The sequence below is a fragment of the Muntiacus reevesi genome, chromosome 6 (assembly GCF_963930625.1).
Source record: "Muntiacus reevesi chromosome 6, mMunRee1.1, whole genome shotgun sequence".
Taxonomy (NCBI): domain Eukaryota; kingdom Metazoa; phylum Chordata; class Mammalia; order Artiodactyla; family Cervidae; genus Muntiacus; species Muntiacus reevesi.
In genome coordinates, this window is record NC_089254.1 from 35,681,086 (window position 1) to 35,695,541 (window position 14,456).

At 39.0% G+C, this 14,456-nt stretch overlaps 1 protein-coding gene across 1 annotated transcript in view; it reads left to right on the top strand.

Moving 5' to 3' along the window:
• PCLO (piccolo presynaptic cytomatrix protein) overlaps positions 1-14,456 on the top strand; it is a 363,189-nt gene that overhangs the window by 191,145 nt on the left and 157,588 nt on the right. Inside the window, exons 6-7 of the mRNA XM_065938464.1 lie at positions 6,559-11,647; positions 12,017-14,028. Of these exons, the coding sequence (XP_065794536.1) occupies positions 6,559-11,647; positions 12,017-14,028 (7,101 nt within the window). The remainder of the gene's footprint in view (positions 1-6,558; positions 11,648-12,016; positions 14,029-14,456) is intronic.

The window sequence follows — 14,456 nt, forward strand, 5'->3', positions numbered from 1 at the left end:
GTAATCAGCAATCCTCTATGGATAAAATAAATTCTTAGTTATTCTTTATCTAAATACAAAATATTAAAGATATTATTCAAAAGATAAAGGTCTCATTTCAATATGTCCACATCTGTAAAATCCTGAGGTACTCTGCAATACTGTCTTACTTGTAAAAGATGCAGTACATGAATTTTGTATGTACTGCTATCTCTGTAACCTTATCCTTTTCTTTTTTTGTAAATTAATTTACTTATTTTAATTGGAGGCCAATTACTTTACAGTATTGTAGTGGTTTTTGCCATACATTCACATGCCTCAGCCATGGGTGTACATGTGTCCCCTATCCTGAACTTAAAAAATAATTCTAGAGTAGCATTGAAACATACATTACTATGTGTAAAACAGATAACCGGTGGAAATTTGCTATGTGACACAGGTAGCTCAACCCGGTTCTCTGTGACAACCTAGAGGGCGGGGATGGAGTGGGAGGGAGAGGGGAGCTCAAGATAGAGAGAACGTATGTATAGCTATGGCTGACTCATGTTGATTTATGGCAGAAACCAACACAACGTTGTAAAGCAATTATCCTCCAATTAAAATAAATTAATTAATGATAATAATTCCAATCAAAAGAACCACGCCTCAGAATTTGACATACGGTTTTTTCATTAACATAGATATACCTTTTAAAACAAATCACTCAGTATTGAACCACTTAGGAGCTCACAGCAGTAATATTTTACTATTGAAACAAAAATAATATTATAAACTGAGCATGTTAGAAACATCTGCACTTTGATTTTATTGCCAAACCTTTTGCTATTTACTTTGTCCTCGTGATTTTCCCCAAACCTTCCACACACAGTTATTTCTTTCTTCTTTGCAATGATACTGGTTAACAAAGAAATGCAGTTTGATTTGTCACCATATTATTTTCTACGTATTACTTCAGCCATATTTCCATGGCAGAAAAACCAAGTTTCCCCAAGTGTTACATGATTTTTTTGTCTTTTCCTATTCAATAAGACAGCAGCTCAAAAGGAGATATTAAGTGTTTATTTCAACTTGTATTTGTTAAGTACTGGAATGTTTATCTGCCAAAAATACTAGAAGTCTGTGATAGTGTTATAGGATCACTTGCTATAATTAGCCAGCACATGATGTGTTGAAGCAAAGTTTGTTAATAGCAATAACATATGCAATATAGATATCAAATAGTTTTCCTAGTTATGGCACATTTTTTACTAACTGTGTGTCAGATCTGATTTAACCTGATCATCACAGCTTTTACCTTGACATGTTGCTGATGAAAAACTGATAACATTATGAAGAGTGTCAGCTTCTTCATAAATATGCTTGTGTGTTTCTAACGTTATTAACATTATCTTTAACACATGATTTTTTGTGAGAATATCTTGTCTACCACTTACCTATTACAGGAACGTTGGTTTGCTTGAAATTAGGTAATAGAAACCACAACTGAACCATAAGCTTCAATTTAAAGGTGAGCAAATAAAGTAACTGCCTTGCTATGAATTTTTACAGTATAACTCCCAGTTTTCTCCCAGGATTCTTCAGAGAACATATGAGAAATCAAAGAATGCTGGTGTCAATCTATTTATTAAAATTTGTAAAATGTGATTTCTATTTGGGATTTAAAAAGACACTAAAAATTCTACGTATTTATTTCCTAAAAGTATTTACATTTTGCATACCTGGCCTCGACTGAGAACTTCTCCCTAAATACTTAAGTTGGCTTTCCCAGCCCTCTGGACTATGGCTTCACGATAACTTGCAAGCAACCTAGTATTCCCCCATCAGTGAGAGGTAGAAAACCAGCCAAGAATGCCTTTGTGTGAATCCCAAAGGTGGCTTGTACCATCTTCCTTCTGAACCTGAATTCAGTTTATCTCTGTGCGCTAGTGCTGTTTTCCTATCAGAAAAATTCCACTCGGACCTCTGCCTTATGGCAGTCACTTCTACTGTTCAAATACTCTATAATGATTACTTTTAAATTGCTTTTTATTTTAAATCATAATAATAGTCAATTTATCCCTCACTATGTTCTGAGCACTGTGTTAGGCACCTTATCACTTAGAGCACATAACTATTGATGAGTTAAATATTTTATCTGTTTTAAAGAGGAGGAAACTAAATTTGTTATGCCCAAGATCACAAGGCTGAGAAGCAGCAAAGCTGAGATTATAGTCCACTTCTGCTTATAAAGGCTGGGCTCCTAAATACTATACATGATGCTGCCTCCCCATGACACTTCTAGCACACTGCCTTTTCATTAATATAATTATTCAACTCCCTTAGCAATTCCCACTCTAATCCCAGGCACTTTGTATATTTTTTTACTTTGTTTATATGTTGACATTATTTTATTTATTCATTTGTCATGTGCGTCATTCATGTTGTTACAGTATGTTGTTTGCATTTCTTTATTGCCACATTATTTTGTCTCTCCACTCATTCCTGTCTTTCAAAATATGTTAGTCAAATGGAATTAAAATGTATCCTGAAATATAATAAATACTTCTAAAGGTGTATTCTTCTTTGTTTTTTTAGTTTAATATTTAAAAATTATATGTTACACTGAAACAGAATACTGCTTGTCTGCATTTGATATATTACATTGAAAACTTACAGCTCTCTTGATTTAAAAAAAGACAAAATTTGAACATCCTTTAGCATAAACTTTTATTTCTAGTTAAAATGACCCAGTAGTTAGTATTTATGTATAGCCATGGTATATAAATTCAGCATAATTGTATAGGAGGGAAAATGATGAGGTTTTCTGCAGTGAAAAGGATTCCCATGTATGTGGGACTATCCAATTTTCTCTCCAAGTCCAGTAAATTTATGGAGTTAATCTGTTTACACTGTTCAGGATATTCAGACTAGCAATCCATTTTGACCAAACATTGTATAACTGATTAAAGGTTATTCATCTGTTGTTTTCCTTTGGCCTGTTAAACTTAAATAACTTGGAGGACATTAAGCAAAAACTTAATATTGCTTCCTTTCTTTGTAAAGTCTTATATTTAACCAAGAATTCACTTCATAACTCCAGTAAGTTTTGTTTTTTTTTTTTTAACCTTCCCTTTGCCTTCAACATGGAAGCCTTAAGAGTTTAACATCTCTGAAAAAGGCAGAACTAAGTTTGGGAGTCCAAAATGTCTTGATACTAGAGAAGGCCTCAAGATAGGATGGCATGGGAAGGTTTCAAGTGATTCTTAATTCATCACTGCCTCTCTCTGACCAGTCTTCAAGTCAATAAACGGCAATGGAATATTGAAAGGAAAAGTATTCTGCACTTTCTGCTTTGGGTTAATAAGAAATATGAATCTTCATTTCTTAAAATTTTGAATAGTTGTTTCACATACAAAGACTATAAAGTACAGAATTCTATACATGGAGAAAAAGTGCAACATATACAAAAAAATAAAAGTCAGTGAAATAGAGTCTAATGCTAAATGTACTTAGAAAAATACAGTGAAAATGTGTTCCTCAGGGAACTGAAAAATAACACTGCGATTTTCTTTTAACAAGTGTGCTGAAATTATGAACACTTAACTTCCCACTCACTTCCTCAATCTAAGATTAGGGACTTTAAAGGGACTATACCTGGAATTTTATTCTTATGTACTAATTTTAGAGGTCATTCTGGATTGTGTTTGCATTGCATGTAATAAATTAAATGCATAATTCCAACTCCTATCAATTCAAATGACAAAAATAATGAGTAAATAAGAGAACTCAGTGATATTTAAACACATATATACGTGTTATATATGTAATCTATGCATATACTTTAGAATCATTTGACTCTATTCATTTTATTAAATCTTAATATGTTACTAAATAGCTTAATGGTCTTCTCAGTAGAAGGTATACAGCCACACATTTTTGAAGCAACTAAAGGAAAACTCCCAATTTTTTAGACCTAGGGAATTAGAACTTTGAAAGAAAATAAGCCTCCATTGCATGATTCCTTTCATCACAGTCTTCTGGAGTTACAGTACTTCAAATATTAATTTGAAGTTTGAATAGTTAGAGAAAATCAGACCAAACTTACATACTATGCTGTATATTCTTCTCTTAGTACTGGATACTCTTTCTTTTTTGATCAAATTATTCCCTCCTTAAGAAATGTACTCATAAAGCAAGAGTTTGTGGTGTTAAATCTATAGTTGACCAGTTAACCTGCATTGATACAAATTGCACTAGAACTTTAACCCAGACATCTCACAAACAAGAGTGAATAGCCACAGAAAGGATAAGTGGATAGAGAGATAAGCACCTCATTATGCTGATCTCTATATGTGAAGAACAACTTTTTTATTGTTTTAGTAGCAGCAGATGAAAAGAGGAATGTACAGGTTTCTTTAAGAGGCAAAGGGGTTAGTTGGTGTGTGATCTGACAGTACACTAATAGTAATGGAGCAGAAGGTCACTCACCTCTGCCAGGGAGTTTACATTTACACTAGTCATATGAGAGAAATTGACACTGTGAGTTTTTTCAGTGTTCATGGTATAAGTACATGACCAATTGTTCCTGCTAAACAATTCAGCCAAATGCCCTTTCATCAGTTAACTTGATTTCCTTATTAAATACTCCAGACACTTTATCTTAGACCCACAGTCCTGTAGAACAACATCTTTGCAGACCTCTTCCACCTTATAATATGGAGAGGAAGTCATTTAGGTGAAAAATCATCATAGCATCATCATAGGTAAATGATGATTGAATCTCATGAGGAGTATAGAGGAAAGAAACCAGGAGGGAGAAGTCGGTAGAACATAACACTGAGAAAAGAAGGAAAGCATGAACACATCCAGAAGAGCATATAAGGGGGATTGTAGGGTAGGGATTTTGATATTTATGCATTTGAGTCTTCTGTCTGTGTATCTTAATTTCCTTTGTTATGTTCTGTATGTCTGATCCAAATCTTATTTTTGTAAAATGCCAATAGAGCCTTCAGGATTCATTGTATAAAATTAAAATTTATTCTTTATTATACTCAATAAATTGTTATATATAACCATAGTTGCATTTCCTCCTTATATGTATACTTTTATTACATTGTTATGTATTGTAATATGTGTAGACTCACAATAAAGAACACAAATTACACCATCAAAATTTTATTATGAAGGATCATTTTCTTGACTTTTTTTTCACAAGGAGCTTAGGTCCCCACCCCTGTGGTTATGGTATTTAGTGAAAGGTGGAAATATAGGAAAGTAAAGATGTAGAAAGCATACTGGACTCAAAATGTTGTGCTCTGGTATTGTGTGAGATGTGAGCAGTCACAGTGGAGATCCCTAGAAAAAACATCTAGAAAGTTTATGAGAACAGTGCTTCACCTGTGATTACCTCTTCAATTTATAGCTCTTAAGAGAAATGAACCAGGTAGTTGGGTGCTTGTCAGCCCAACTACTATGATCTCACAATGGCAGATAAATATTCTCTTTTTAGAAAGACATCAAAAATGGTCCAGGGAAGTTAATTTGTAGTAATCCAAAGGGCAGGCATTGTTTTTTGCTTACATGTTGTGAAAAATGTATCAGAGTCTTTTTTAATCATCATGTTTTAAATTCTGCAAAAATATCTTACCCTATAATGTGCTCAAGATATATCTTTATCCATAAAGACAGATATTGAAATGGAAATGAATGTAAAATGAGTAGGGTAATGCGAAGGAAGGTAAAATTTCAAGTATTTTCAAGTCTGTAGACATTTATAAGTGATATTTATTAAATTTCTTTGAGATGGGATGCTGAAGACATGATCTAATGACTCTAGAAAAATAACAGCTAGATATTTCTCTTTAGCTGAAGGTTTCAGTTAGACCAATGATTACATAGCTTTTTCAAATTTTACAATTTCTAAACATTCATTTCAAGTGATACAGAGCTTAACAATTGTGATATAGAGATTAGCAATAGTGATATAGAGATTAACAATCATACTAAGTGAAATATAGCATTTTACATTTTTCAGAGTGTCTTTAAAAGGCAATGCCTTGTTTGACCTCTCTCAAAAAAAAAAGAATCCTTTGCAGTAGGTGAGATGAATATTATAATGGTCATGTTACCTGCTTATTTCTGTTAAGTAAATATATCCCATACAGTTTATAGCCAAGTACAAAGGCCATTCTCTGATTCTTTGTTTGCCTATCCTAATAATCCAAAAGTATTAATTATGTTAAGAGAAACTTACTAAAGATTTTCTTTGGCCATTTGACTTCTTACCCAAAGTAAATGTACTGAGAAAGATAATCATGTTTTTGAAGGAAAATGGTTTTGAGATATAAAATGATACATCAATGAAATAAAATCAGTTGTAACTTGAGAACTGACATTTGATTAAACTTAATAAAATGAAAACTAATCTTAATATGTATCAACTATTTTTATTTTTTGTGCTGATAGACTTTTTAAAATACTATTATATAGTTGAAAAATTCCTATAATTTCTCCTCAGTAATAGTTATTTGAGAGTAATGGGGAGGCTGTGTTATCAGTTTACCCATGTTAAGTTTTCCTGTATCTTTTCCTCCCTGCTAGGAAAAGGAAGATGACAAATCAGACACTTCAAGTTCTCAGCAACCGAAAAGCCCACAAGGTCTTAGTGACACAGGATATTCTTCTGATGGAATATCAAGTTCACTTGGTGAAATTCCAAGTCTTATTCCCGGTGATGAAAAGGATTTGCTCAAGGGACTCAAAAAGGATTCCTTTTCACAAGAAAGCAGCCCTTCCAGCCCCTCAGATTTGGCTAAGTTAGAAAGTACAGTCCTATCTATTTTAGAAGCTCAGGCAAGTACACTTGTTGAAGAAAAGTCAGAAAAGAAAACAGAGCCCCATGAGGTTTCTCCTGAGCAGCCTAAGGACCAGCAGAAAACTCAGAGTTTAGAGGAAAAACTGGAATCTACAGTTCCAGAAGAGGAGCTCAAAGAGAGTCAAGAAGAAGGAGACACTTTTAAAAAAGAGAGCCAACAAGACCTTCCTTCCAGAAAGGACCAAGAAAAGCCTGAATTTGTTGACGAGTTGGCTACAAGGAGACAGCCTTATGATTCAGTTGAAGACAGTAGTGAAAGCGAAAACTCACCTGTTCCACAGAGAAAAGGGAGGGCCAGTGTTGGTTCATCAAGCAGTGATGAGTATAAACAGGAAGACAGCCAGGGATCAGGGGAAGAGGAGGACTTCATTCGAAAGCAAATCATAGAAATGAGTGCTGATGAAGATGCTTCAGATTCTGAAGACGATGAGTTCATTAGGAACCAGCTCAAAGAGATTAGCAGCAGTATAGAGAGCCAGAAGAAGGACGAAACCAGAGGTAAGGGGAAAGGACCAGGAGGGAAACACAGGCGACTGACGCGAAAAAGTAGTGCAAGCTTTGATGATGATGCAGGAAGACGCCATTCCTGGCATGATGAAGATGATGAGACCTTTGATGAAAGTCCTGAGCTTAAATACAGAGAAACTAAAAGTCAGGAGAGTGAAGAACTTGTAGTTGCCGGAGGAGGAGGACTCCGTCGATTTAAAACTATTGAACTCAACAGCACGATAGCAGATAAATATTCTACAGAGTCATCACAGAAAAAAGCAGCTTTGTATTTTGATGACGAGCCAGAATTAGAAATGGAAAGCCTGACAGACTCTCCGGAAGATCGATCAAGGGGGGAAGGATCTTCTAGTCTTCATGCTTCCAGCTTCACTCCTGGCACATCCCCTACATCTGTTTCTTCTCTGGACGAAGACAGTGATAGTAGTCCAAGTCACAAAAAAGGAGAGAGCAAACAGCAACGCAAAGCTCGACATAGATCACATGGCCCTCTTCTACCTACCATTGAAGATTCTTCAGAGGAAGAAGAATTAAGAGAAGAGGAAGAATTATTGAAGGAGCAAGAAAAGCAACGGGAATTAGAACAGCAGCAAAGAAAGAGTTCTAGTAAGAAATCAAAGAAAGACAAAGATGAACTTCGAGCTCAGAGAAGGAGGGAAAGACCAAAGACACCCCCCAGTAATCTCTCTCCCATCGAAGACGCCTCTCCAACAGAAGAGTTACGCCAGGCTGCAGAAATGGAGGAGCTCCATCGATCTTCGTGTTCTGAATATTCACCTAGCATAGAGTCAGACCCAGAAGGCTTTGAAATAAGCCCAGAAAAAATAATCGAAGTACAAAAAGTTTATAAATTGCCCACAGCTGTGTCTTTATACTCACCGACAGATGAGCAATCTCTTATGCAGAAAGAAGGTGGCCAAAAGGCATTAAAAAGTGCTGAGGAGATGTATGAAGAAATGATGCATAAAACTCAGAAGTATAAAGCTTTTCCAGCTGCAAGTGAACGAGACGAAATGTTTGAAAAAGAGCCTTTGTATGGGGGGATGCTAATAGAAGATTATATTTATGAATCTTTAGTAGAAGACACATACAATGGTTCAGTCGACAGCAGTCTGCTCACGAGGCAAGAAGAAGAAAATGGATTTTTGCAGCAGAGAGGGAGAGAGCAAAAAATGAGACTTCCAGAACAGATTTATGAAGATCCCATGCAGAAAATTACAGACCTCCAGAAAGAGTTTTATGAGTTAGAAAATTTACATGCTGTTTTGCCTCAAGAAGACATCGTTTCAAGTTCTTTTATCATCCCAGAAAGCCATGAGATTGTTGATCTGGGTAGTATGGTAACTTCTACCAGTGAGGAAAAAAAATTATTAGATGCTGATGCTGCCTATGAAGAACTCATGAAAAGGCAACAGATGCAGTTAACACCTGGATCTAGTCCAACCCAGCCCCTCATCAGAGATGATATGACAGAGTCCACTGTGGACTTTGATAGGGTGCCTGATGCATCTTTGACATCAAGTGTTCTCTCGGGAGCATCTCTTACAGATTCAACCAGCAGCACAACACTCTCCATCCCAGATGTTAAAATAACCCAACATTTTTCAACAGAAGAAATTGAGGATGAATATGTGACTGATTATACAAGAGAAATTCAAGAGATAATTGCTCATGAATCACTGATTTTGACCTATTCTGAACCTTCAGAAAGTGCTACATCAGTCCCACCCTCTGACACACCCTCTCTCACATCATCTGTTTCTTCAGTTTGTACCACAGATAGCTCCTCACCCATTACTACCCTGGATAGCATGACCACAGTGTATACGGAGCCAGTGGACATTGTAGCTAAATTTGAAGATGCTGAGGAAATTTCTTCATCAACATATTTCCCAGGCAGCATTATAGACTATCCAGAAGACATAAGTATACCTTTAGATCAGACAACCATACAGGATGGTAGAACTAGTACAGATCACATTGTGATTTCCTTATCTGATATAAAACCTTCTCTCATAGAATCTGTAGGAACTAAACTCGAGGGGCTAATTGCTGACACTGTTTCTACTGACTTATCTATATCTGAAAAAGATGCAGCAAAGAAGGCCAGAAAGGAAACAGGGGATGGACTTATTCTGGAAGTTTTGGAAGCTTATAGAGATACTAGGAAGGAGTCTGAGGCTGAACTGACAGAAATTAGCTTACCTGACACTGTGTTTGATCAGACACCTTCTTCTATAAAAACCCTTCCAATGAAGGAGCAGGTTTCAACGACATGCTTTTTACCTGAAGAGGTTTTGGGTCAAGCAAAACCCACATCTCAGCTACCATCTGGCACTCCTCCCGTTTTCTCTCTTCCAACTAAAACACGTCCATTCCTTCGAAGTTCTTCTTTGGACACATCAGCCCAGCCCCCGCCCCCGCCCCCTCCCCCGCCCCCACCTCCTCCCCCTCCCCCTCCTCCTCCTCCTCCACCTCTTCCTCCTCCTACTTCACCTAAACCAACTATTCATCCTAAAAAAAAGTTAGCGGTTACAGCTCCAGTGACTGCAGCTACTGCAGTTACATCTCTAGTAGATTCTGTTCCTGCAGTGGAGACCATATCTGCTCCCAGGAGTACTGGGTTACCTATGACAAAAATATATACCACTGCACCTCCTCCTGTTCCTCCTAAGCCATCTTTAATTCCATCTGGACTTGTATTTACACATAGACCCGAGCCAAGCAAACCTCCACTTGCTCCTAAACCAGCAGTTCCTCAACCTCCAGTCACTACCCCAAAACCAACAGATACATACCCCAAACCAACAGGTCTACCTTTAACTACAAGTATGACATTAAATTTAGTGACATCAGCAGACTATAAATTGCCTTCCCCTACCTCTCCACTTTCCCCTCATTCTAACAAGTCCTCGCCAAGATTTTCCAAGTCTCTTATGGAAACTTATGTGGTTATCACATTGCCATCTGAACCTGGCACTCCAACAGATTCTTCACCTAGTCAAGCTATTACCAGTTGGCCGTTGGGATCACCCCCCAAAGATCTGATTTCCATCGAACCAGTATTTTCTGTAGTTCCTCCTATGACAGCTGCAGAAATATCAACTTCTTCACAACAGAGCCTGTACATCTCCAGAGCTTTGGAGACATTTGCTGCTATCCCAGTCACAACACTGTCTTCATTTCAAGCAACTTCAGCTTCAGTTACACAGTTTCACCCAACTGAAGTTTCCAAGGCTGAGGTTCCAACAGCAAGAAGTACAGTCCCTAGTGTTGGTCTCAGCAGTGTCTCTATATCCTTTCCTCCAGAGCCTCTTGCTCTAGATCACCTCCGTTTAGAGAAGCAGCAGCATAAAGAAGATGTCCAGTTGCAACTTGTTGGTGATGCCATTGATCTGCGTACGGTACCCAAAGTAGATGTTAAAGTAACTGAAAAATGTATGGATCTTTCTGCCTCTGCAATGGATGTGAAGAGGCAGACCACAACAAGTGAAATGTATGGGAGACAAATTAGTGCTGTCCAGCCCTCAATTATAAATCTCAGTGCAACTTCATCAGGAGTGACTCCTATACCCCTGGTCACCGAGACAGTGACTACTGCCACATGCACAGCTACTGCAGGTTACACCACAGGCACAGAAAGCCTAGCGGGTCTAGAACTTGCAACAGCAGCACCACTCCAGCTTACTACATCAAAGCATGTGGAGCCACCATACAGAGTACCAAGTGGCCAGATCTTTCCTACAATGAGGGAGGAAGCACCGATAAATTTATCTTTAAGTACTTCTGCACATGCCGTGACATCAGCTCCTACGAAACCTGTTACTGCACCTCCTGTTGGTGTCACAAATGGATGGACTGATAGCTCCACATCCCAGAGCATCACTGATGGGGAAGTAGTGGATCTCAGTACCTCCAAAGCTCATAGAACTGTTGTGACAATGGATGAAACTTCTTCAAATGTGGTGACTAAAATAATAGAAGATGATGAAAAGCCTGTTGATCTGACTGCTGGAAGAAGAGCTGTGTGCTGTGATGTGGTTTATAAGTTACCCTTTGGAAGAAGCTGCACAGCACAGCAGCCTGCAACCACTCTTCCTGAGGATCGTTTTGGTTACAGGGATGATCACTATCAATATGATCGATCAGGGCCATATGGTTATAGAGGGATTGGGGGAATGAAGCCTTCCATGTCTGACACTAATTTAGCAGAAGCTGGACATTTTTTCTATAAAAGTAAGAACGCTTTTGATTATTCTGGAGGAACTGATGCAGCAGTAGATCTTACTTCAGGGAGAATTACTACAGGTCAGTATGATGTAGCAACAGACCTTTCCTTGAAATATCATGGTGTTCCTCATCTCATTTCAGGATGACAATGTGGTCTTATTTTCAATTTTGTTATTTTTTTATCTTTCTTTGGATGTTTTGGCAATATATTTTGGAGTACATGTGCACTTTTGCTTCTCCATTTTTTAAAAAAATTTGTTCCACCCAAAGTCGCCTGCATGTGCCTGCATGTTCAACATTGCTTTTATTCTGCACCTGAGTAGGTTAATAAACTGTGGATTTGCATGCAGTCCTGTTCATTATGTTCTTCAAGACTGAGAGGGCTTTCCAACCCCAAAAGCATCATTCATTCTAGGAACTGGACTATAACTCTCCCCTGTATTTCAGGTGAGGTAATGGATTATTCAAGCAAGACTACAGGTCCATATCCAGAAACTCGACAAGTCATTTCAGGAGTTGGGATTAGTACCCCGCAGTATTCCACAGCAAGAATGACTCCACCTCCAGGACCGCAGTATGGTGTGGGGAGCGTTTTGAGGTCATCTAATGGGGTTGTCTATTCTTCAGTAGCAACTCCAATTCCTTCCACGTTTGCTATCACCACACAGCCTGGCTCCATTTTCAGCACCACCATGAGGGATTTGTCTGGTGTGCACACAAATGACGCCGTGACTTCCTTATCCGCCCTGCACCAAAGTCAGCCCATGCCTAGATCCTATTTCCTAACAACTGGTGCATCCGAAACAGACATTGAAGTCACTGGTATTGATATCAGTGCCAGTTTGCAGACTATCACTATGGAGACTCTCACGGCTGAGACAATGGACTCGGTTCCCACCCTGACCACAGCGTCTGAAGTATTTCCCGAAGTGGTGGGAGAGGAAAGTGCGCTTTTAATTATCCCCGAGGAAGATAAACAACAGCAGCTAGATTTGGAGCGTGAGCTCTTGGAACTGGAAAAGATCAAGCAACAGCGTTTTGCTGAGGAGTTGGAGTGGGAACGGCAAGAGATTCAAAGGTTCCGAGAACAGGAAAAGATCATGGTTCAAAAGAAGCTGGAGGAGCTGCAGTCAATGAAGCAGCACCTCCTCTATCAGCAAGAAGAGGAGCGGCAAGCCCAGTTCATGATGAGGCAGGAGACATTAGCACAACAACAGTTGCAGCTGGAACAGATCCAGCAGCTGCAGCAACAGCTTCACCAGCAGCTGGAGGAGCAGAAGATCCGCCAGGTCTACCAGTATAACTATGACCCTTCCGGAACTGCCTCTCCACAGACCACTGCAGAGCAGGCCATCCTGGAAGGTCAGTATGTTGCCCCAGAAGGTGGTCAGTTCTGGGCAACCGAAGATGCAACCACCACAGCCTCAGCTGTGGTGGCGATTGAAATACCACAGAGCCAGGGATGGTACACGGTTCAGTCTGATGGGGTGACTCAGTACATTGCCCCACCTGGCATTCTGAGTACTGTTTCAGAAATACCTCTGACAGATGTAATTGTCAAAGAGGAGAAACAACCCAAGAAGAGAAGTTCTGGAGCTAAAGTCCGTGGCCAGTACGACGAGATGGGGGAAAATCTGGCAGATGACCCTCGCTGCTTTAAAAAGATAGTGGACAGTGGGGTACAGACTGACGATGAAGATTCAGCAGATCGGAGTTACGTGAGTAGGAGAAGGAGAACTAAAAAGAGTGTCGATACAAGTGTCCAAACGGATGACGAAGATCAGGATGAATGGGACATGCCTACGAGATCTAGGAGGAAAGCTCGAGTAGGGAAATACGGCGACACCCCTGCAGAGGCGGACAAGGCCAAACCCCCTTCCAAAGTCTCCAGCATAGCCGTTCAAACAGTAGCAGAGATATCTGTGCAAACTGAACCAGTCGGAACCATAAGAACACCTTCGATACGGGCACGCGTGGATGCCAAGGTAGAAATAATTAAACACATTTCAGCACCTGAAAAGACTTACAAAGGGGGCAGTTTAGGATGTCAAACAGAAGCAGATTCAGACACACAAAGTCCTCAATACCTGAGTGCCAGCTCTCCACCCAAAGACAAGAAACGCCCAACACCTTTAGAAATTGGTTATTCATCTCACCTCCGGGCAGATTCCACACTACAGCTGGCTCCTTCCCCACCCAAATCTCCAAAAGTCCTTTATTCTCCCATCTCACCACTTTCACCAGGCAAAGCCTTAGAATCAGCCTTTGTACCTTATGAGAAACCCCTCCCTGATGATATAAGTCCGCAGAAAGTACTGCATCCAGATATGGCTAAAGTTCCCCCAGCAAGTCCTAAGACAGCCAAGATGATGCAGCGCTCCATGTCTGACCCCAAGCCTCTGAGTCCAACAGCAGACGAAAGTTCCAGGGCTCCTTTTCAGTATACCGAGGGCTACACGGTAAGAGTGCTTCTTTTCAGTTAGAAGACGATGGCTGAGTTGATGTTAACTGTGTGTTTGCAGACTTTAGGAGGCCATGACACTCCTGGTGCCTAATTCTAAATTTCAATGAGGACTATTTCATTAGAAAATTTGGCGGGGCGGGGGAGGGGGGCAGGAAGCAGAAAAGTGTACATCCATGTAGAAATACAAAGGAAAAAAAAGACAAAATGAGAGAAGTGTGTATTATTTTATGATTAATGAGATTGAACATTTTGTTCTAATCTTTAAATCTCCCAAGTGTCAATTGTAGGCTGATTTCAGTGAATATAGCTAATATTCACATATGGTAGAATAAGTATTGAACATAAATAGATAAGGCAAAGGATGACCAAAAATTTAAACCCATGGATAATAGAATTCTTAGTGGGAGGATCCTTGAAGATCAT